General features: G+C 43.0%; 1 protein-coding gene across 7 annotated transcripts in view; it reads left to right on the forward strand.

Annotated features, from left to right (window-relative positions):
- The window catches only part of ARHGAP22 (Rho GTPase activating protein 22), a 161,521-nt gene that overhangs the window by 122,218 nt on the left and 14,254 nt on the right, over window positions 1-25,049 (forward strand). For 5 of the 7 annotated variants that reach the window (XM_057401051.1, XM_057401048.1, XM_057401049.1 and 2 more), the window contains 2 exons: window positions 702-878; window positions 21,151-21,358. In XM_057401051.1, the coding sequence (XP_057257034.1) occupies window positions 702-878; window positions 21,151-21,358 (385 nt within the window). Of the gene's footprint in view, window positions 1-701; window positions 879-14,947; window positions 15,170-21,150; window positions 21,359-25,049 lie in introns of those variants that run through there. The other 2 variants (XM_057401050.1, XM_057401054.1) reach the window with 2 other exon arrangements.

Consider the following 25,049-nt stretch of genomic DNA (forward strand, 5'->3'; position numbering starts at 1 on the left):
CAGTACTTCCCTGAGATATTGCATCCTAAAGTTATTTCATTTAGGAGAGTCAGATTCATATGGTCGTCTTAACTCCTGTTAAAAATGCTCCTTCTGAGCTGGGATTTTGGATGGGATCCAAAATCAGAATGAAGGGGTTTGGGTTTTTGTTTTGTTTTGTTTTGTTTTGTTTTGCTTTGTTTTTTGGTTTGTTTTGTTTGTGTTTGGGGGGGGGGGGGGGATTGTTTTTTTTGTTGTTGTTTTGTTTTTTTTTTAATATTGAGACTAGAAATCCTCAGGGGCTTGGGGGAAGTAGATGATCTTGTGACTTCTGCATCCTAAGCAGTAGATTGTTTTGCAATTAATTTAGTCCCCTTTTCGGGTAGTAATTTCTCAATACCTCAGAGTAGGTATGTGGAATTCATTTATTCCTCTTGCTGTAGAGTCTTATAGTCTGTGCTTTCACTTTGCTTATTGCTGGGACAAGCAGGTACAACATCCTCAGGTTCCTGCACTGGAAAAATGCACATTTTTCACTTCTGCTCTAATCTTCTACCAGCCTGTACTTTGCGAGTGCTGCAGCGCATGAGTAGGAATTGCGTGTAAAACTGCTTATTTAAAACAACAATTTGATCATTTTGACCCAGACTTTTGGTGGTTTTAAACACTGGTTGCTCTCTTCTGGACTAGATGTTAAAAGAGTTTTCTATTCTATCTTTCAGGTGGTGCAGGGGACCGGGAAAAGATGCCTGTCAATCATGAGGCTTTCCTGCTCATGGCTAATTCCCAGAATGAAATGGAAGATTGGGTGAAAGCCATCCGACGGGTTATATGGGCTCCATTTGGTGGAGGTATTGCAAATAGCTCACATGCACATAAATTAAAACATTTGCCTCAAGGTAAAACATATTCTTGTGATACTAGGATATGTGTAACACTTTAAAATCACTGAGATGCCTAGATAAGCTCTTGATTGTCTGAAGTGTTTTGCAGCAAGGGGATTGTATTGTTTTTTTTTGCCAGGCAATGGAAGGAACTGGGAAGGGAGGGCACATTCAGAATACATAACTGACTCAGAAACAGGTGGTGATAATAAGCATATCATTATTGTTAGTACTCAGTTTTTTTACAGCTCATTATGAACTATTCTGTGGAACTTTCTTATCCTTATGGACATAAAGGAGTGTGCCTAGTTATCTCAGCTTTCTACCACAAGGGCAGATGACCACCTTTATCCTCTATAGAACCAGGGGCAGCAAAATTTTTCATCTGGCTAATGTAGGGCTCAGTTGAGAAGACAAAGCTTCCACTGGCTTCAGTGGGGTGTAGCCTGAGGAAGAACAGTAGGGTGAGGCTGAGTGAACACCTGTAGGATAATACAGCTGTTGACAATTCCTGTAGTTAAAATGCACAAAAAAAATCCAGACTCAGTGTTCATACTATACCACAATCTTCAAGTTGTTAAGTCAGTAGAGTAGATAGGAGGTGTTTTTGTGGTTTAGCATAGAGGGATTCATGGATGTTTTCTTCTGGGTATGTTATTGGTGACAGCAGCTACTCTCTTGGTACTGGACACTCGATGCTTTGAAGTGACTTGTGTGCTGCTAATGGAGTTCATTTAAATAGTGCTATCATCTGCAGATAGTGACATCAACCTCTTTTGAGAGGTACAGATAAAAAAGTGCCAGATAAAGGTTAGGTAACACAATTACTTCTGTTGAAATGAAGTTACTAGTTTTCCTGGATCTATGGAGGGGAAAAAGTGACCTTGGTGCAATTGAGGGAGGCTGAAATACCACAAGGTCACTAAGAAGACCCAGTGTTTGTCAGTAACTTTTACGTTGGTTGGGGTTTTCTGATGTTTTTTGGCCAAGGCTTGTTTTGTTTTGTTTTTTCTTTTAAAGTGACTCTTATGATTTTGAGTCTCTAATTTGGTTTATCTGGAGGGGATACAGTCTCTATTGATGATGTAATTCTTTCCTAGGTCCTTCTTTCACTTAGCAGAGTGTATGTACAAAAGGCAGCTCATACCTGATTCTGCGAGGTTGCATGTAATACTTTTGTGCTGCGTGCAAAAGCAGCTCTTCTCACTAGTAGAAACTGGTCTACCGTGATTTCTCCTCAAAAATTAGTATGTGTTTGTTTTGTTTTCTTTCTGAAGTTGAGTCCACAGTGAAAGGTCTTTTAGACTCTGAGCTCAGTGCAGGGCCTTCTTGCACTCCATCATAAGTCGTAGCATATCAGACTCAGTATTTCTGTGCCCATGTGTAGTGGACCTTAGAGTATTTTACAGCTTTGCTGTGTGCATCAAAGAAATACTGTGAGGAAGAAGAAGACATTCAGTCATGACGAATAGTACTCATTCCCACAACAGCATCGTTCTCTAGGGCATGATTTTGTCAGCGCTGCTAGTATCAGCTTCTTTTTTGTTCATGTTTTGTCAGTCTCTTGGAATAGTTCCAGAGCAAGCATCTTTTCTCAAGTATTAAAATACTAAATAATTAAAAATCCTAAGATTTTAAAAACAAAACCATGAGGACAGCATGAAGGTAGGGATGGATTTCTTTTTTGATGTTTGTTTCTTTATGGGGACAGCATTGTCCTAATTAATCTGTTCTTTTTCTATACCTCTGAACTTCCCTGCAGCTGTCAGGTAATAATCTGGTTTGCCTTTAAACAGAAGCTTACTTCTACATTTGATTCCAGGAACTGGGGTTTTGCAGGATACCAAAAAAAAAAAAAAAAATCGTGAGAATGAGGTAACTGGGCAATGAAGGGGGGGATACAGCAGCACAGAGGGGGAATACAGCAGCTGCTGTTTGTTGCTATTTTCACATACTGCAGTTTTCATCTGGTTCTATCAATGTCAGTGTAATGGTTGCTCCAGCTGTTGGTGAGAGCTGGCTTAAGCCCTGTAGAGGAGAAGCAATGGCATTTGCAGTGTTGGAAAGAACTGTGATTGTATATTGATGTTTTTCCTCTGTGGGAAGATATCTAGCTAAGAACATGGGCACATCCTGAGTGGTCAGCCCGGCCTGTGCTTGCTGCCCTAATGTTCAAATGCATCAGTCTAAAGCTAGTTTGGCTATGTCTGCTTTATAGTGCAAGCTGCATTAGCAGATTCCTATTCTCTGGTTTCATTGCTTCTCTGAGCTGACTGAAGTGCTAACTGCTGTCAGGATTCATCTTTTCCCACCTTGCAACCACGTGCTCCCACATTTCATTCTGCTAGCTCTAGAGGTTATGCAGCTGTGCAGTAGGAAATGACCTCGCATTAAAAGTAGGGGGGTGGGGGTGGGATTAGTTTGGAAGATTAGTTTGTAGGTAGGTTGTCTCCCTGGCTCTGCTAACCATGCACTGCAGGACTAGCTCCAACAAAATGAGGACAGTGGGGAGAGATGATGGGGTGGAAGAGAGCATGCTTGTTCATTCTGATTGCAACCCACCCATTAATTGACTCTATTCTGCTCTCGTGAGACCACACCTGCTGTACTGCAATCAGCTTGGGGGCCACAAATGCAAGGACATGGACCTGCTCAAGGAAGTCCAGAGGAGGCCATAAAGATGATCAGTGTTCTGGAGAAGACAGACTGAGAGAGCTGGGCTTATTCAGCCTGGAGAAGACTCTGCGGAGACCTTATAGCAGCTTTCCAGTACCTAAAAGGGGCCTTAAAGAAAAGGAGAGGGTCTTTTTACAAGGGTTTGCAGGGACAGTAGAAGGGAGAATGAACTTAAACTGACAAAGGGGTGATTTAGGTGAGATACTAAGAAAAAATTCTTCACTATGAGGGTGATGAGGTACTGGCATAGATTGCACAGAGAAGCTGTGGCTGCCCCATCTATGGAAGTGTTCAAAGCCAGGATGGACAGGGCTTTGAGCAGTCTGGTCTAGTGGAACGTGTCTTCACCCATGGCAAGGGGGGTTGGAACTAGATGAGCTTTAAGATCTCTTCCAACCCAAACCATTCTGTGATTCTATGATACCATGGAGCTGCACCCTCAGTCTCTTTGCATTTTACAAAGAATTTATAGGAATATCAATAACTAGGAATTAAGGATTTCAAACCATTATTTCCAAATGGTTTTATCCAGTTTGGGGACATGATCAAACCTACTCTTCCTTCTGTCAGAATCAGAGCAGGACAATTTCTCTGAGTGAAATCCCAGCTTACCTCAAACGTGGGAGGACAGTAAACATAGCTGTCTCGGTGTTTTAATTGAGTAATTTGAACTCTGCTGTGCTACCACCACTAATTTGAGAGCCAAGTCTTATCTATCGACATTTTTTATATATGAAGCTAAAGGAGCGAGGAAAGGAATTAAAAAGCAGGCTTCATTATTAATATGTAAATATCCAGCCCTGGAGAAGGTTGATATGGTGTAAAAATTAATTTTGCCAAGATAAAAGGGGAGGCTTAGCCACACTTTAATCTTCCCTGATGTACTGAAAAAACATAAATCAAAAAAGTTGAGGGTTTCTCCTTACATGTTGATGTGGGCACATGAACTGTTTTTAAAGGTGAAGAGCAAAGGCTTCTCAAAATAAAACAGAAAACTCCCCAAAGCTGCTGAAGATCCTGAAAAAAGATCCCAAATTATTAACAGGAGACACATTCATGCTTAAAAGCCATATGGAATGTGTGCTTTGAAATACACTTCAAATGTGGCCTTAAAATAAAATCCTAAAGTTCCTAAGTCTTTTGAAGAAGAGCTGTCTTGTTTATGGGGAAAATCATTTCTAACAAGTTTTCCTGGGTTTCAGGCTCCTGAATTCTTGAGTCTAGTCGATCTCATTCAAGCAGATTTTGGAAACTGAGATTTGAGAATGCTCGGTATATTTTGATTATGCCTTTAAGAGCAAAATTTGTCACAGTGGCTTGGTAAAAGTGAGCTTTGGAGCACACTCTGACAGAGGGTGATTAAAACTGTTCCCCATGACCCTTCTCACCTCCATGATGAACAAGTTTTGCCCTGAGCTTTCACCAGTGAAAGTTTATTTGAGAAGTCCCTGCAGTCATGCTGTTCTGCAGCTGCTTTTTAATATGGAGTGCTTATAGCAGTGCCATAGTGCTACATGCAAAGGGTTTGTGGCCATAAGCTTGGGTGAGAATGATCCTGCCAGTGTCCTCTGAATGTGGATGCATTGGACATGTTTGGTGTAGCTGGGGGGAGAGGACGTAATTTCTCACTCTCCATATACAGTGGAGCTGTACTTCTACTTTCCTTAAGGAAACTGTTTTCCATCTGTTCGCCTCTCAGTTGGCATGCTTTCCTCAGTTTTGACTTGCATCAGATGTAAACCATACTATGTCTAAGACTGATTTTTTTTTTTTGGCCATGAGGTAAAAAGCTGAGTTTTTTTGGTGCCCGAGTTGAAAACTGAGCAGCATAACTCTTTCTAGCAGCCCAGCACGACCAGCACTACATGGGGACAGAATCATTCTGTGTTAATCTTGTGCTATGTTTGTTTTGTTCTGTTTACATATTCTTTCTTGCCATGAGCAGTTCCTTGCTCCTTTGCCAGAAATGCATGTCACAGCTGCTTTCTTTCTCCTTGTACTAATTTTTCCTTCTCCTCATCCCAAGCTTTTATCAGCTCCTTGTGATAGAGGGGAGGTGAAGAAGTTGGAAGGGATGTGCTTCCCTTAGGCAAACGCAGGAAGTTTTACCCTGTGACAAAGTAATTTTTCCTGCAAGAGCTCCAGGAGTGGTTTCTCCATTTGGGAGGAATAGTCACTGTTGAACTGGCTGGCTCTAAAGAAATGCCCACTGATGAAGCCACTCTACACAGAATTAAGTCAAGTCCTCTTCTTCATTTATATAATACATGATGTGTGGATTCTTTCTTCTCTTGCCAGTGAAACAATGCACAGAACGTTTCTGCTGGCAGCCAGGGCCCTGAGCAGACTATGTCTTGTATTAGGGCAGAGCTGCAAGCTAGGGGACAAGTCTCTGGGGTGTAATTTAATACCTGGCTAAATGGTGATGCCTTTCAGGCAACATCTGCATGAGAGCAAAACATGAGTGTTTAGAAGGGTCAGATACTGGTATTAGTTTTATGTCCACTAGAATGCCAGACTGTTTAGGAGCTAATGTATGATGTTAAGTCTTGGGAATCTGAGGTTTAATTTCTCCAGTTGTAAGATGGGGATTTTCCAGCAAGAGCATCATGAGCATAGAATCGTATCAGTGAATTTAAGACACTAAGATATCACAGTAACGAAGAAGAGGGAGATGACTTCAGTTACCTGCCCAGTATGAAGGCAGGGAGGAGGTTTCTGCTCCATGTCTTGCCAGAGGGCCTCCCAGAGTGACAAACTCAAGTAGGATTCCTGACCAGGCCAAGAGCAGCCCCTTCTCTTGGTGGCAGGGTGAGCTTCCCTTGTGCCAGGCTCCCACAGGTGTGTGGGGAGTGATGCTGAGCGTTTGTTGTGCCTGATATGTGCCATTGTCTCTACACAGAGATAGCTGGCACGTGATGCAGCTTATCAGTGTTTGCTCTTCAGTGTTGTCTCATGCTGGGAGATATGACCAACCAAAGGAAGAGAAAGATGATGGGGTTTATGAGTTTAGATATGCGTCCAAGACTACGGGATACACGAATCACCTGTGACGAGGTGCTGGTTAGCCTTACCCCAAGCAAAGGTATCACAAAGGGCAAACTGACCCAAAGTAGAATTAAAGTAAGTTGGGAGTGGATCTTGCTGGCAAAACTGCTTACAACAGAGAAAGTTTTAAGATCTGTTTCTGAGATCTGATCCAATTATTTTTTTCTAAGTTACCTCTATCAGGTATATCTGGGGCTTATATTACTGCTTTATGACCAACATCTATTGCCATCACGAAGCAGCCTTGAGGTAGGGAAAGGCTATTGCCCACCTTTTTTTTTTTTTGTACAGGAGGAATCTGAGGTATTGAGCAATCAAGAAACTTGCCTGAGGTCACAATGAGTATCTGCGAAAGAACCATTCTGAAAGCATCTTTCAACAAGGCAAATACAAGGATGTCAACTGTGGACCTCAGGAGAGCAAACTTTGGCTTTCTTAGAGATATGCTTGAAAGAATTCTTAGCGGTATGGTCCTGAAGAGAAGGGTCCAGAAGGTCTTTTTTCAAGGATTCCTTACTCCAAGCTCTGGAACAGTCCTCCCCCATATTCAGGAAACCAAGCAAAGGTGGCAGAAGGCCTGCATGGATGAAAAGTAGCTCTTGGCAGAGTCCATACCTAAAAAAAGAAGTCTACAAGAAGTAGGAGCTAAAGCCCCCCTGGAGTTGAATCTGGTGGAGGCTGTGAAGGGCAGCAAGGAAGGCTTCTTCAGGCATATCAACAAAAACTCAAAGACCAGGGAAAATATGGGCTTGCTACTGAAAGAAGCCAGAGACCTGGTGATTTTTGAACAAACATGGTGATAGGGGAGCTCCCTGAAGACTCCTATATTCAAGGGCAGGAAGGAGCACCTGGGGAAATACATGTTGGTCAGCCTCACTTCTGTTGCTGGGAAGGTGGTTTTTGAACAAACCCAGAAATCATTTCCAAACATATAAAAGTGAAAAAGGTGACTGGGAGTAGTCAGCATAGATTTATGAAGGGGGAGTCATGTTTGACCAACATGGTAGCTTTTTACAATGAAGTGGTGGATGAGGGAGCAGCAGTGATTATTGTTTGTCTTGACTTCAGGAAGGCCTTTAGCGCTGTCTCCTGTAATGCCCTCATTTAAAAATTCATAAAGTGCAGATCAGATAAATAGACATTAAGGTGTATTGAAACCTGGCTAAAGTGCTGCTCTCAAACGATTGTGATCAGCAGCCCAATGTCTGTCTGAAGGCCAGTCATTAGTGGTACACTCCAGGGGCTGATACTGGGGTGAGTACTGTTTAACAACTTCATGAAGGTCCTGGATAATGGGACACAGTACACCCTCAGCGAGCTTGCAGACAGTATTGGGAGGAATGGTTGGTGCATCAGAAGGTTGTGCCATCATTCAGAGGGGCCTTAATGGCTGGAGAAATGAGTGGACAGAAGCCCCATGAAGTTAACAGAGAGGAAGGCAAAGTCCTGTATCTGGGGTTGGATAAATATAAGCAACTTTGTTCATCTGTGTGGGCTTCCTGCCACCTTGTTTGGTTTCCTGTACATGGTAGGGAGGACTGTTCTTGAGCTTGGAGGAAGTAACGCTTAAAATGAAATCTCCTGAACCCCTCTTCTCTCCCAGTACATACTGGGAGCTGACCAGCTGGAAAGCAGCTTTGCAGAGAAGCACCTGGGATAATGTTGAACAGCAAGTTGAGTGTGAGCCAGCAATGCACCCTCGTGGCAAAGAATGCCAACAGATTCCTGGGCTGCATTGGGAAGAGCATTGCCAGCAGGTTGAGGGAGGTAGGCCTTCCCCTCAGCACTTATGAGACCACATCTGGAGTGCTTTGCCCAATTCTTGGCTCCTCAGGACAAGAAGGACGTGGCCTTACTGGAGTGATTCTAGCAAAAGCCCACTAAGATGATTAAAGGATTGTGGCAAGTGAAATACCAAGAGAAGCTGAGAAGTCTGGGATTGTTTAGCCTGGAGAAGTTTCAGAGTGGATCTTATCAGTGTTGTGTAAATTCTTGATGGAATGGTGTAAAAACTAAAGCATGTCAAGGGCAAAAGGTATGCCTTACTAACTTTTGAAGATCCTACCTTTAGAAGTCAGATGGCTGTTCAAGTTCCATATAAAATTCCTAACCTTCACACCAATTGCATATATTTCATCTTTAAAGCTGCTGGCTAAAGGCTTTAAGTGACATCCAGTACCACTGCCCAAGCTTTTCTGGGCTCTGAGTGGAAACTATGCAGTAGCCTGGTCATGGCAGAGCAGAAATGGGGTATTTTCAGAGTATTGCGTCACTATATTGTCAGAGGGGCAAGTCACCTGCTGCTGGTTTTAGAAGCCCCAGGCAGCAGCACAAGTTCTGTACTACAATGCCATATCTCTAGTTGTCATTAACCAATTTAGTTCCAGTGGCTACTAAATGATGATGCAGTTTGACATCAAGTGAATGATTGCTTTGTTAGTGTGGACAGTCCTGGGCACCAAAGAACAGGCATCCAGAGCTGGAGAATGACAGACAGCTGAGCAAGAATCCTTCTTGGTGCCCCTGCTCAACCAGACAGCAAATACAGAAAAAATACAAGTAGAAATTACTTCTGTGACATTTGCAAGTGAGCAGGGTAAAGCTTCTCATGGGATTTGCTGTCTGTTTTTTCAAGTTCAGAGCAGAATTTTTAATACAAGCTCTGCCCTAAATTAGTCTTGTATTCTAGAGGTTGTATAAGCAATTGAGATTGAAAATCTACCCAACTTAAGCACTTTCCTCAAAAAATTACTTTGAAAAGGGTCTTGGAAAAGAGAAGATTTCAGGAAAGTCTGATGCATAAAATTGCAAATGTATGGAGGATTTGAACAATGCACAAACATGGGGTTTGAACCAATAGAAAAAGTGTTTAATGCAGTGCACAATTAAATTATGAAACTCAGTGCCACAAGATCTCAAAACAAAAATAATAAATGGATTCAAAATAGAATTAGATGGCTTTATAGAAGATAAGGCCACCTGGGATATCAAAAAGAAAGTTCTGGAGGGAGTCATTAGTGTCATATAGCTTGTATTGCTAAGAGTAATCCACCTTTAGATAAAATATGGTGGAGCTTGGATTTGCTTTTATAGCAGATTGTTTTCCTGTTCTCTTCAGCTAGAAGTGCTATGGAGAAGTAATAGTGGCTGTGCATTTGTTACGTTGTTGGTGACTACTGCCTGTAGCACATAGTCTGAGCAGTACCACTGGTGACCACTGCTTGTAGCACATAGTCTGAGCAGTACCACCTCCTGCGCTGGTGATTTCTCAGTGAGACCATTCTTGTAATCATTAGATTCATGCTTGATGTTTGAAAGCTGACAGTCTTTAAGACACTGATGGCTCTTACTGCATGTCCTGGCAGTGTGTGATTAATGGGACAAATATGTTCCTGTGGTGTTTCTCAGCTTGCAGGCAAGTATTTAATTTCTCTGTTTTAGTCCTTTGATGAATGTTGTGAGGATATGTGCTTACTGAAGGGGACTGGTAGCCTGCTCCTTGCAAGTTGCAGTTTTAACCATTTAGGAGCTGAAAACAAAGAAATTCACTCTCTCTCTTTTCTTAGGTCCTTTCTGAATGTTACCCTTCTACTCCCCACAGTTGCTCCATCATCGCGTAATCAGTCTCGCAGTTTCCCCTTTCTGCCTTCAGAGTTGCGGGTCAGGGAAGGGAGCATTCATCCCTTAATGTTTTCTAGAAGGCTAGCTGATTTTCTGAGATGTTTTATCCATTTTTGCAAATTGGAGCTAAATGCCATCTTTTCCCCAAGCACAACAAGTCAGGTTCAGTTTTTTCTAGAACTTAGATCCCCAACCATATGCTTGGCTACTGAAGGTATAAGTTATGTTTCATATAGATTGAGGATTTTAGTTGTATACTGGAGGCTGAAGGTAAATTGGTTACAGATTTTCATCCATGAATGAGTTTGAAGAAGCTGCAAAGTGAAACCATGTGCAATTTACCTGGTAGTGAGTTTTACAGTTGCAGGTTACACACTGACAGAGGTATTTATGATGAAGTTTGATTTGGATAAGCATCCATGTGTTCTCTGTTGTTCCCATCTGCTTCTCAGCGACTGATTGTGCATAGGTTATCAGCCTCTTGGGCTTGGGATACAGGATGACTTGAGGACATAAGCTTGTTTGGTTTTCTGAATGGAGAAAAGAGCTGGTTTTCTAAATTTTGGTTGTGAATCTAGATCACAGACACTGTCAGGTTTCAGGATGGCCAGAAATCCTGAAAGTTATTTATTTCATTCCGTACCTGAGATGAGGATGAGCAATAGCTTTTGGACTCCATGATCCTTGCATTTGAGCCCACAGCCTGAATTCCCGTCCTTCTCTGGAGATGAGACACTGGTGGCAACAATTATACTATGTCATAGTTCCCAGAATTTTTGTAAAGCTTTTCTGTGCAGTGGGGGCATCAACATGCAGCACACTGGAAAGAGAGGATCTGCTGGTCAGATGCTTTCTACAGACGTAGCTTCAGTTCAGTCTATGGAAGCTATCTATTAAATGAAGATAGGCACATGCAAGAATAAATAAAAAGTTCTGTAAAAGATGTTCTTATGTTGTGGTGAGAAAGAAGTTTTCCAGGGCACATTTGTCCAGATCACTGCTTGCTAAGAGCCATTTTTTGTTGCTCTTGATGTTTTGTTCTCTAAATGCTTTCTGCCTTTGTTTAGAGAGAAATAGTCCAATAAACACAGGCGTTTTGCTCTGCATTCAGAATGCTGTGGTTAAGTGATGTTTAAATCTGTTTGTCATCTTTTTTTTTCTGTAAACAAACAGTTAGAATCCCATTTTAAAGCATAAACTGGTCAGAGTCCATGGCAGGACAGTTTAGAGTGCTGCTCAGTCAGTTCCTTTCCTGACGTATTTTAGAGAGATGGGAAGACACCTCACACAGGTAGAATCTATTGTGACAGAAGGATGAACATAGCTGTTTGCTAACCTTTTAACCCAGAATGAACTCTTTATCAGTTAGAACTTCTTTATCAGCAGGAGCCTGCTTATTCTCAAAAGATTTCATCTTACCAGTAAAGGTTGAGACCCCAGCCCAGAGCAGGGGAGGGGTGTGGGAACATCATTTTATTCAGAGAAGGATCTGTCCAAACTGTTTGGAGAGGTAGGAATCTGGAAGGGAAATTTTCTGTACAAGGACATGCTGTTGAAGTCTTCCCTGCTGGGTTCAGCCCTTGTGAGTTATCAACTCTAGCCACTTTACTGCCAGCTTTCAATAAATACAAGGGATGTTTGTGTGCCCATGTTTGCCTGAGTTAAAAAATGAGTCTGTACAATGCTCAGCTTACTTTATAATAGGGGAACTTCATCTCCAGTTTGAACTTGGATACAGATCTCTTTCTGTACAAATAGATGAGGCAGTTTCCTAGATCTGAGCTCTCTCAGACAGGTCTGCTTAAGTATACCTGTATATTAGCTAATACTCCATGTAAGCCAGTGTCTAAAAATACCTATACCCTATGGGCACTTGCTAGAGCTGTGCAAGCCAACAAGTTTGCTCACAATCAGAGATGAGGAGGAATATTTTTCCGAGTTCATGTGGGTTCACCACTCTTGTCTGTTGCAACCAGATTCAAGACTGAATTTGACCTGAGTTAGATGCCAAGCCTGAGACATGCCTACATTTTCAGAGGTGGTGTGAGCTGTAGTGAACTTCCCAGCCAGTCTCAAAGCTTGTAGCGACATGTACAGGCAGGGTGCTCTCTCCCTGTTCTGGTACCTGCAGCAGTGTAAGTGGTGGTACTAGCTCATGAGAGCTTTCTTCATACAAAGACACCAGGAAAGAAAATGCCTTCAGCTCCCCATCAGAAAGTTCGTGAGATATTTACTTGCTAAACTGTTTTATAATCCTAAATTCTTTAGAAAATAAGAACCACCCAGCGGTAAACTTCTCTACAGCTAAATAAATTCACACCAGTATGGAAAGAGGGAGTTCAGTCTCCTTCTGTCCCCTTCTCTCCTTGGCACATGTATATGGGGAGCTCTCCAGGTAAAAATTTTGATGGTAGTTTATATGCAATGTGGCCCACTCTCTGGATCAAGTATCAAGTATACTTCTGAAGTCTGCAGCCCCTGCAATCCAATGATTATGTGTGAATCTCAGATTTCATTTTTGAGAAATGTGGTTAACAGAGAAAGTGGGATTCAACTGTGACCTGGAAATTCAAAACACATACAGGTGTTGATTTTTATTTGTCTCATCATATTCTGTGGCCTAAGTCATATTTTTTTAATGCAACACTTTGAAAGGGATTGAGAATTGTTTCATATAAAGAGAGAGGTGGTAACAGGAGTGTGTAGATATGAAGCATAATGTTGCATTCTTCTCACAGGACACTGATAGCTGCAGAGCTACCATGTGCAGGGAACAATAAGGAAGCAGCTTTTATGCTTTAGTTGTGGTGCTTATGTGAGCAAGCATGTGCTCCTTCTGCTTCTTATTCTCACCAGGGAGCTGTTTTCTTTCCTTGGAGAAGAGTTTACATTATCTTCATAATCTCTCATACAACTTGCAGTATTATAAGCTATGCTGAAGTCTAACCACGCTTTGAGTCATGCTGTGTCCTTGGCCACAGAGAAGCTGTGAATTTCATGGGTTAATTATAATTTGGGTATAAAAATACCCATGTTAAACAACATTACTTTCTATGTCATTGGATACCTCCTTGTTCCTGTGTTTTAAGAGTTGGAAAACAGAAATGGAGAAGTGAATGGAAGAATGAAAGTCTGCATTTGCTATCTCCTGGGCTCCCATCCCAAACTTTGAGTCCCAGGCTCCATAAGGTTATTAGCAGATGTGACACATTTTGAGGGATAATTCCAGAAAATAGTGCCAAAAATCCTGATGGTGTCTCAGCTGTTCAGAAGAGGATTGGTCCTGCTCACTGCTTAGCACTATGGGCAGTCTCTCACTAACCTGCAGCCTGCTCTGTTCACCACAAAGGAAGAGAGATTAAATAGAAGGGTGAAGAGTACCCAGGATCTCATTTATATCTTTTGTTTAAGGATCTCTATCATTTTCCAGTATTCTTTAGTGGGCTTTAAACACGGTCTAGTGTATTGTCTGGGCTTCTGGTGTCCAGTTGTGCGATACCTTGCTACACAAGGTATACCGTGAATAGTTAAGGATACCTTGCTGCCTTGCTATTCGAGAACTGAAGCTTTTGATCTTGGTACTGCCTTCCCCTATAATAAGAGACAGTAATTTCTTCAGGAGATTCTGATTAATATAGAGAATGTAGAGAGGGAGTTTGACCTCAGGTTTCCCAAGCTGTGAAACAACACTGTCTCACAAAGTATCTTCTTTGACCTGTGTGTTCAAAGTGAACCACAGAATAACTAAGAAGGCGGTGGGCCGCTATGTTCAGATGAGTGTGGTCTATCAGTGGAGACCACAGATAGTTTTTTTTATAACTGAAGCAGATGAGCAGCTGCACACAGGGGGATAGCACACTGTTTTTTCCTGCAGAGGGAGATGAAGTTAGTCACACATAATAAAATTCCGTGGAAGCTTTGGGCAAAAGTTTTGGGTGGTGTCTGCTGCAGGTCTGCAGTCACACAAGTGCATTTTGTAAAGAGGGTAGGGCTGACCTCTATATAACTGCATGGGCCATTGTGTGATAAGCGTTTTTCCTAACTGTAGGCTTCTTACCCTGAGAGCAGGAGTCAAGGGAGTAAATGTTTTCCTGCAAATAAGTCCTGGGGATTGATTCACATGTAATTCCTTTCCTTACCAGTTACTCAGCTGAGCTATTCAGCATCAGCCAACTTCTCTGTAGAGGGCTAAAGCAGAGGCTGTAAGCACAAAAAAGCAGCACAGGTCAAAGACTGTAACTTCTCCTAAGCTTCATAAAACTTTCTAACATGTCCCAGAGCTCTGGAGATACTCTCAGAACACACCAAGGCTAAGATGGGGGCATGTTCCCCTCCAAAATGAGATTTCTGCTTCTGGTGCTTTGCAAGAAGATCTGAGGCCAGACCAGGGCACCAGGTTGCCTGCAGCACAACTGGCGCTGCCTGTAGCAGGAAGGGATCCAGAGTGTGGCATGCAGACAGCAACTGTTGCTCAGCTTTTCCAGCTATCTAGAATAGATCTGACAAGCAATTAGAGCATGAATATATTACAGAGCCGATGGGGGATGCCTTTGTTAAAACTTGTGACCCATACTTAGCTGCTGTTTACATTGGCGGCCGCTTCGAGGGTGGGCAAGACCCTACCTGCCTGTCTTTTTCTCCTCTCCTTCCCTCTGTGGAGGGAGCTGGGGAGCTCTGCATCTCATTGGATATTTCAAATGCTTTCTGCACAAGTCATAATTAATGCCGAGTTGCGGAGCTAAGACCAGATGTGCTGCCGAGATTATCTCCCAGGGCAGATCGGCTTCTCTCCGCTCTGTAGCACTGGGTGAATGGAAAGCTGCCAGTGCTGGGACTCAGAATGTGTCTGATGCCTGAAGTCAGGACTTTCTTTCTCTGCCGCTCCTGCTGTCTGACACTGCCTGGTTTCTGCTTGAAGCTCAGCGCCTGTCATGTAGCGGAGTGCTGCACAAGAACGAGAGGTATGAGATGATTTTCTGGAGTTCAAATTTGTTACGGTTTTCTTTTCCTATAGGAAAAGCAGATATTTGAGTTTAGCCTCAGACAGAAGCTAAGAGGCTTGAAAAGGTGCTGGCTTTACAGAGAGGGAAAGAGTGGGAAGCTCCCAGTCTATGGCCAAAAATAGTACTGGATGCCAAGCTAGCATTTGAAAATAGTTTGGGAGAGTTCTGTTTGCTTTTACACTGAATATTTAAATGGGTGTATTTGGATGACAGCAATTATCTCCTAGTATATGGAGACTGCTGTTTATGGGGAATGGGGCCAGAAGATACCAAGTTCTACCACAGACCCATTTGTGTGACCTTGGGAAAGTTACTCCATCAATTTCTATGGATTCCTACTTACCTGTCACTTCCTTTCTTCCCCCCCCCCCCCCCCGTTCTTGCATGCTTTGTCTGGCTGGATCGTTTAGTTGTTAGGGACTATCTTTTCCTAGGCACGTACAGCTCCTAACATGGAACTCCTTTTTCAATTGCTGATGCAGTAATTCACAGTAATGCTTGGGTGGGCTAGAGGAGGGGAAACAAGAGTTAGAGGTTTGTGTGTGTTTTGTGTTGTGGAAGCATAAGCATATGAATTTCTGAATGTCTGCCCATGAGTTTTTCCTCAATGCTTTCATGTGTGAGAGGGACAGATAAATGGGAGCGTAAGCACGAATGTGGGAAGGTAAAAGTAGACGCTTACCTGTGCAGGTGAGCACGTATGCAATCTTCACATCCATAAATTGCCTGTCTGTGAGGCACCACATGCCTCACAGACATGCATGCGCGGGTGTATGTACTGCTGTATAGCAGCATCCAGGTGTGTGCCTGACTATCTTCCCGCACATCTTTTAACGTGTGTGTACTAAGCTGTACATACAGCTGACGTAGGTGTGCTTGGACTTTTCCCATTTTAAGCACAGAGTCCTCAGTCCTCCCCATAAAGAAAAATCTACTCAAGAACTGACTTTATTATCTCTGTCTTTATTTTGGTTGAAATCAGAGCTCTGATGAGGAAAAATGAACAGGGAGAATACATTTTCCTGCCCACTGCGTGTCTGGACAGCATAGCTGAATATATAGGCTTTGTATGCCTGGAGCTGGTGGGTGAGCTCTTCGGGCCAGAACGGAGAGTCTGTCTGTGTCTTAGTCAGTACATCATTCCTGGCTCGCTTTTTCCACAAAGAGCCACCTAAATCTTGAAAGAACAGAGACAGCTTATTGGAATAGAGGAAAGAAATTCTGTAGCTCTGCTAGCCTCTTTTTTTAGTATCTCTTGGATCTTTCTTAGATTAAGGCTGTAGTCCCAGGCATGCTGGAGTTTTTTGTTGGCTTTTTTTTTTCTGCTTTGAAACCAAACAAAAGGGCCTAGCTATAGATAAAGATATGACAAGCAAAGTTAACCATTGGGTTGCTAGTAGCTTTTGGCTTTATTTCCAGCCTAGCTCTGTCTGGGAGTATGACTGGATGGCACTGGTTCCCCTTCTTCTGAATGAAGAGAAAGATTTTAATGTCTTCCAGCAGGATCATCAAATGGAGTGAAGTGCTGCCAAGTTCAGTCTGAGCTGCAGGCCCTGGTGATTAAAAACAGGCCTGTGCCTTGATGAGCTGGGGGATGAGGCTGTGTGTGACTGGCTCCAGATTTAGCTTTTCCTTGCAAGGCAGGGCAGTCCCTGTCCAGCCCAGAGATGCTGTCATATGCTGGTAGTTTCAGGGATATTTTACTACATCAGTTCTACAAACTCTTCTGAGACCTAGCTGAAGTGAGATGAGTTTTGCGGAGCTAGCAGGACACTGCGTCCCCAGTCTGCCCTTGTTTAGCCCTGGGAGACTGAAGTAGGTGCATCTGCTCTGTCTCTTGCCAGCTTAGCTGTGAAAGTCCTGGCAGTAATTTTCCTGAGGGTAGACTTCACCAAGGCCCCCCAGCAGATGTCTGGGTGAAAGATTTCTGCAAGTGCAGAACTGTCAGCAGCTCAAATTTGCCTTTGACAGTCTCTTTCCAGCCCCACTCCAAAGATAGCTCTTAGCTTGCTCCTTCTCTGAACCCTATCACTAATTTCCTTTTCTAAGCAATAGACAAGCTCTGCAGCCACTCCACTGCATAGATGAACAATTTCTCCAAAGCAAACTTTCTGGCCCCGTTATAGCTGCAGTTCTGATTTCTCCCTCTAAACCCCAACCCTAATGCTCTTGTTGCCAAAATACTTGGCCTGAGAGCAGTATTTCTTCTGGGTAGCAGCAGCTGAGGGAATCCTTGTCTATGGCTCAGCAAAAAAATATGAAGGCTAGGACAGAGTGAAAGAAAATGCATAGAGCTGTGGTGTCATTCAGGCTGCAAAGGGAAAGTTGCAGTTGCCAACAGACTTGGCTTGGGTGAAAAATTGTCTGTGTGAAGCTTTGTCTACTTTTCTCTAGTCTATGGTCAGCAGCATGCTGTAATGCATGCACATTGTCTGTGCAATGTTTGGTGACCTTTTATAGTGCTTCTCTGGAAAATTAGGGTTAAGGATTGAGGGAAAGAGAAAACATAGATCTGCAATTGGAGTTGGGCTGGAGTGGGGCTGCCAAACCAAGGCAGGAGGCAGCCAAGAGAGGTGGACTGGGAGAAGTCTTTCAGCCTGACCATGGCTACAGGGTTTTTATTTCCCCTCAGCAAAAAATGACCCGTGAGAGCTGTGTGATCTGTCCCGCACAGCACTTCAGCACTCACTCTCACACAAGAAGAAACCCAAGATTGTGCCAGCTCCTTTCACTCATCGTATGATAGGTAGATCAGCTTCATCCTCAGTTGTGTCAGCCTTGGTTTGCGTGGCTGGTTTTTCTTGTTACCCATTTTAAATGGTGCAAAGGGAGCTGAGTAATATCGCAGTAGAAAAATATTACAGTGTCTTTGCTTCTTCCAAAGATTGCTGTCTCCATCCAGGAGAAAAAGGTGTTGCCAGCCTTCATACCTGAGAAGGGAGAAAGGCAAGGTTCCCAGCATCTGGCTCGTAGCAAACACCCACAGTAATGTTAATCCTGTGCTTGTGAAAGGTTCATCTGCTGCTCCTTCTGAATCTCAAAACAGGTCACCCTTCTATCTTGTTATCTGTCACATTCCTTAACCTCTCTGTCAGTGGTCTCTGGGTGCGGTTCACTTGTTACTGTGAGGTCACTGGAGGGTTGATTATACCTACAGAAAGCTACTGCTGCTGTGATTCAAGCTGACTGGAAAAGCAAGGACTGATGTTGCTTGAAACGCATCAGAGCATATTGCTGACCACAGACCAGACAAGTCTAGGGAAAAATAGGCAAAGCTTCATAATGCAGGTGGACATTATGCATGCAGTTGTTCTGTGTGTGCTTCCAATGTGTGTGTCTGATATCATCATTGTCCTTGTGCTAACTTCACTCTAGAACACCAGAACATGAGCTTCTGGAAAAACATTATCTCTGTGGGAATGCAGAGCATTTACCTCTTTCCCAGAGCCTTCTCTAGACATGCCCTCTGGGAACCAGAGCTGTGATTCAACAAGTAGAGAATTGAGAAAACAGGGCTGCTATCCTATAATTCTCATGACATCTGCCACAGCCTGACCTCCCTAAACCTGTATGTCTTTTTACCATGTATAATTTTAAAGCAATAGATGGGTTTGTTTGGAGGAATTTCTTTGTCTCCAAGGTGCACAGCTTGGCTTCTGACCCAAGCTTGCTACAGCTAATGCTGTAAGACCTTGGTTTGCATTGACCAGTGGCCCAGGATCAAACATGCAGAGGAAGAGAGAGAAATAGAAGAATAGCATAAGGGAGGTTATAGAGGATGCATGTTCCTGGATCATTGCTGTGTATATTTACTGCAATGTTGAGAGTTACTCCTCCATGAGCAGGTTCAGCAGAGAGGCTGAGAGATGAACAGGCCATGGAGACTTCACTTTTTCAGCTATGATCTGGATTTGGAAGTTGTCTGAGAAGCTGGGCTGAAAGGGTTGTTCTTTCATGGCTGCCTAGCCTCTGTAAGTGCCCTGGAAACTCTTAGATAATGCTGAACCCCACCTACCGAGCACTTCTGCTGTGCCCCATCGTGACAGCAGGGATTATGTGATGAAATTACACGGCAACCTGTGCAAAAGCAGGAAGAGATTCCCTGTCCTAGAACGTGACTTCAGAGACACCCTTCTCAGTGAAAATTCAAAGAGATCAGAAAAGAGAACTAGTAAAACATTTACTCTTCAAGAAAACCAATATTTACAGTGATAAAGATAAGTCACTCCCATGCTCCAGGGCATGTCCTCTTGCCAGAATAAGGAGGGAATTTCCTTCGAGACTCTTCTTGGCCCTCCAGCTCTGATACTGTAATGCAGTTGTTTAGGCTGGAGTGTAAGGAAGGTTTCTGTCTTCTAATGTATAACAAACTGGCAGGGAAAGGAAATTGGACTTTTGAATCTTTCTTGCATGTTTCATTCAAGAAGCTGAAACTGAAAGGTTTGTTTCCCTGAGGGCTCAGCAGGGATGGACTAAATGCAGAAAACAGGTATGGTTTGACATATCTCCCTTGAAGGACAGTGAATGGTGGTTAGGAAACTTCCTGCCAGGAGTTATTCTCCCATGAATATAGCACTAAAATAAAAATAGAAAATATGGTTATTATAACAAAAGTAAGTAGGGCCTTAAGAAAGGACTAAATCCCCTGGTGTGGTGTAAGCACATGCATGCATCCATTAAACGCTGCTTCTGGCTATTAGTTCTGAACACAGTATAACTCCAATACTGCATGCTGCTTTGAGTTTATTTTTCCCTCAGACCTGCAGGATTGAGTGCTGAATGCATGATCTAAACCTCCTTGATATCAGTGGAAAGGCTCCTGTTGCTTTGAGAAATCTTTGAATATCCTATCTGCTGTGGTCTGGTCTCATCTGAAATCGAGTAGATTCTGTGATTCTCTAATTTACTGAATTCTTATTACCAAAATATGATTAACTTGAATGCTACCCTACCTGACTCCACCACATGTTGTAGGATGCTAGAATTAGGGTTTCACAACACAGCTCAGTGGCTGTCGCTTTAGATGGAGCAGTCTCCTAGTGGCAGTGATTAAACTAAAACCTCTGGGTCTTACATCCTGAGCCCCTTCTATGCTGCTGAAAAGATCTGGTGCCAATAGTGGATTCAGCAGCTAGTATTGACCAGGAACTCCAATGTCCCCATAGAGGAAGACAGTGTTTCATACATGATGATGTATGTCTACAACAGATCTGACTTAAAAGAATTGCCTGTGCTAGTCTGTTTTTAGAGTACCTGCTGCTTCTGATATTTTCAGGGTGCAGGAAGTACAGCACCATGTTTTAGCAAGAATTTTGTATGCATTTTAGTCTGTTTTAATTCTTATACAGGAATTTTAATTAAAGGAAAAGAAATAAAAATGCAAAGCTTGCAGGATGGTGGGGGATTTTCACTATAGCCAGTTTTAATGTTGACAACTGTATTCTGTCATGTTATCAGTCCCCTGCTAGTGGGATTGCTACCTGTTGGGCTGGGCAGCTGCAAACTGTTGAAGGGCAACTGTGTGACAGCTGCGGTGGATGCCTGCAGAAAGGGTTTGTGCCTCATAATGTTAGTGTGGCCTTTGTTTTGGCGTTCTTGGGACAGAAGATGCAATGGAAGCATAACTACTTAATTCAGATTTAGCACTGCTGCATATTTTATACATTATGCATAAACATAATATTAACCCCACCTTTCTTGCATATAGTGAGATATAAACTGGCTTAGGGCAGAGAATAGTTTGAAGCCCTCTTAAGCAGGAAAAAGCCCCACTCAGCATATAATTCTTAGTTTTAAAATACTGGCTGAAAGTCTGCTAGAAACTGGACCTTCTCATAGGTTCACCACCTCCGTGTGAGCTTCCCTCACTGTATGCCCTGATCCATAGCTCTAGAAGAGTTTAAGCTGACACACAGATGTGTCTTGCTCTCTGTTGGCAGGGATCTTTGGACAGCGATTGGAGGACACTGTACAGTATGAGAGGAAGTATGGCCAGCGCTTGGCCCCACTGCTGGTGGAACAGTGTGTGGATTTTATTCGGGAGCGAGGTCTTACAGAGGAGGGGCTTTTTCGGATGCCTGGCCAAGCCAACCTTGTCAAAGATCTACAGGATTCTTTTGACTGTGGAGAGAAGCCCCTTTTTGACAGGTGAGTTGACATCACCAAATTTAGGCTGGTTTATCCGTGGCATGTAAATTCTGGCAAGAATGGCCTTGCAGTGGCTATTCTAGTTTACATGTTCTTTCCGTGCCATCATTCCCTTCATTTAAAGTGCCGCTTGGCCTTTTTCCTGTATGATGTTGGGTGCAGAGGCCTTCGTTCAGCTAAGTGCTTGAGCAGAGGGAGAAATTGAGACCATTAAGCTAGCTAGTTGGCAGATCCACTGTGTTTGTGGCAATGTCTTGACTCTTCCCCTTCCTTTGTCACCAAGTTTCATAATAGGCACCACCATCTTGCACATCTTTGCTGGCTGTGATGTGTGCAATGTATAGAATTGGTGAGCATGTCCGTAACAACGCATTTTCTGACACAGAAGAATTATTTTTTTATCCACAATTTCAGCAGTTGAGATGACACATTTATTTCAAAACAGTTAATATCTTTTGATTTTCAGCAAAACTTGAGTCAAACGTTTCTGAAATAAAAATAGCAATTTTGCATTTTTCTTCCCAGTACAAAATGTTGATGTAATCACTCCTTGCCTAAGGAGTACAAACACATGCTGGCTGCCTTCTTGTCCTGCTGACCATACCAACATCAGGGAGTAGCAGGGCCAGCTGCTGTAGCGAGCAAGGTGAGCCAGGAGCCAAGTTTGGTAATAAGGCTGGTAGAGTCAGTGACACAGTCCAGTGATCACCTGGCAAGTCCATAGTGATGAGGCAGCTCCAAGATCAGGCTAGGTAATCTATCCATGAGTCAGAGTCTGGATCAACAGGATCTGTAGCCAGGCACAGACATGGCTGTGAGGCAGTGGGAGCTGTAGCTCAGACACAGGATAAACAGTAGAGGCTCAGTTTAGTATTGGCTCCCATGAGAAGAGCGTCAGGCACTCCCGTCCAAGGTCAGCAACGGAAGGGGGGCAGCTCTCAGCTGTGCTGTGTTGGCTCTGAGCCCAGGCAGTCAATTCATCAGGAGGGATGGATGCTCTCAGGGCCCTTACAGCCAAATCTTGTCCATAACTGTAGTATTTCCTTCCCTCTCTCATACGTACATGCTACCCAGAGGGACGGTCAGCATTGTGTTAACCTGAAGAGTGCTTTGAGAACTGGACCTTAACCCTAACAGAGACTTTGAACCCCAGGGATATTTGGATCCAAGGCCATTTTGTGTATCTGGCCCCATCTCTATGAGAGGTCCATAAGTATGATCAGATTTGGGATCTTGACTTGGACACCTGGCTCCATTTTTTGCTGGAAGTCACTAGCAGCACTTTCTCAGGTGCTACAGGCAGCATCTGGTGTATTGCCAGTACATTAACCTAGGGGATCACTTCAGCTGGACCTACAGCCAGTCTTGACATTGCCAATAGCATCCCTGCCTAGTGCTGAAGGAAGAGGAAGCAGTCTCCTGCGTGGGAAGCACAATGTTTGGTCTCATCCTGGGAGGAATATCCTTAGAGTTTATTGGGAACATTCTTCTAATTCTTCCCTCCCCTCAACTTCCCAGACCACCCATCCTCCTTCCTTTGATTCTTAACCACAGTCAGCATTTGCTCTCTAAATAGAAGTGTCAAATATCTGGAGATATTTTCATGAAAAAAATAAAGTTTGAAATCATCAAATTGTCTCACTTCATCTTTTCTTAAACAAAATCTCTGTATTTTTAACTGAATGCCTGGGTTTTTCTAGTTTAGAATTGGAATTGTTTTAAGTCATGGAAGTGAAAAAAGTTATTTTGGAAAACTCTTGTATTTTGGAACAGGAGTATCTACAGAAGCAATTAATTAGGAATGACAGTTTCACTTTCATCTTTAGTCTAATTAGTCTAATCCATACTAACTTCATTGTCATGAAGATAAGCCAAGTCTGCCCCCAGCATTTTTAAAGCAGGAAGCACCTTTATTTCCATAGGCATTTGCACTAGCTAACTAGATCAGTGCTAAGTCTTGCCTTCAAAAGAGGCAGTAAAGATCTCCATGAAGGAATGCCTGCCTTCTGGGTAGTTGATTTGAAATGTGATAACTGAAGGTTCAGTACAGAATTAGAGGAGGCAAGCCTAGGGGACCCAAATAGTGTGAGGGTTGAGAGTCCCCCCATCATTGCCTTTTGCTCTATCCACCGTAAGCTCAGCAGCTTGTAGGCCCAGGTCTCTGATCTTTGATAGGATCATCACAGATAGGGGGAAAGGCAGTTCTACCTCAGCTAAGTGAAAAGCTTTTCCTGCATAATTTTCTTGATATATAACTAAAACTATCCATATATGGCTTATGATAAGTAGGCAGCAGCAAATATTTTCTGCAAGTGTATAATCTGTAGGCTTGTTTCCAAATCAGGTGCAGGGATAGGAGTATCTTCTTTTTTTTCCTCGTTGCAGTCAGTGCTTGTAGATGGCTCTTGTATCCAGAGTGATCTTCCAAATGCTAGAACCTGCCTGCCCCATGGTGGATCAGATCTCTTTGATGACTGATAATTAAAATACTTTTTTTTTAAAAGGCTTGCTTTTCCAATTTGGGTTTTAAATGCCTATGTATATTCTTATGAAAGGACAGGTGTTGCTGTTTTGGAAGCACCTACAGCAGTCTCTCCTTTTGTGCTTCCAAACTGCTGCAAGTTTGGCTGGATTTCACATGGCTTTGAGAGTGAAGCAGTAACTGCAGCCAGCAGACCTGAAGCTGTAGTCTGGGCCCTGCTTCTGAGTAACAGTCATATCCACCATCCATGCCTAAAACTCTACACTAAAAAAGAAAAAAAACAATAAGGATGATGACCTCATATGTACAGTGTTTATAATCAGCTGAAGAAAACAGCCATGTGACTGTGGTATTCCCAAATGTGATGGAGCTGTTTATCAGGAATAGCATTATCAGCATTAGTAGCAAGTGGTAGCTGCTAGCAGCTATTGTAATTTTTCCTCTTTTGTTTTAGCTCTGTGTTCCAAAAATGCTTAAAAACATACTAAGCAGAAGAGATTCAGCTTTTAGACAGAGGTGAGGATTTGAAGCTCTTGCTCCATGGTTACAGATATGTTTTTCTCAGAGTTCTTCAAAGGCTTTCAGGGCAAAGGTGGGTAGTGGGGAGCTGGTGACAGAATCTCTTTAGTTTTCCAACTGTCAAAACCTTCTAGGTGGTCATCTGCAAAGATTAATAAAGTTGTACATCATGAAATTTTGAATGAGAGGGGTATTGTCATACATCAAAAGCTGAAAAGGACCTTCATCGTAGGATCTGACACCTCAACCCCAACTTAGAGCAAAGGAGAGAGAAGAGGAAAAAGAAGTTCCTGGAGCGGGAGAGAAAAGAAAGTGCTTGGTATCCCAGCATAACAAACAGGCTAGGAAATGCCAGATACTCCAGCCTAACAGCTGTGCCAAATGGCAATAGAGAGCCCAGAGGAAATACAGTTTCCTCCATTTTTTTCTGAATGATTGACTAGGATACTTGACAGCCTGGCCTATCAGACTCAGGTGGGTGCTGGCTGGGAAGAGTATCAGGCAGGAGTGATCAGTGAGAGGATCAGAGGTTATGTTTGATGCATGAGGATGCAGAGCTCTACTCTCTGCTCTGTGGTTGCTGTGCACTTGCCTGGTTGGTATTGCACACAGTCTTGATCCACATTGGCTGAGGAACCACACCACCACCCTACCTTAAGCAGTATCATGGACATGTATCTTCTACTGCCT

Source organism: Pezoporus wallicus, unplaced genomic scaffold (genome assembly GCF_028554395.1).
Source record: "Pezoporus wallicus isolate ANWC-B61680 ecotype Strahan unplaced genomic scaffold, APGP_CSIRO_Pwel_v1 contig_5524, whole genome shotgun sequence".
Classification (NCBI taxonomy): domain Eukaryota; kingdom Metazoa; phylum Chordata; class Aves; order Psittaciformes; family Psittacidae; genus Pezoporus; species Pezoporus wallicus.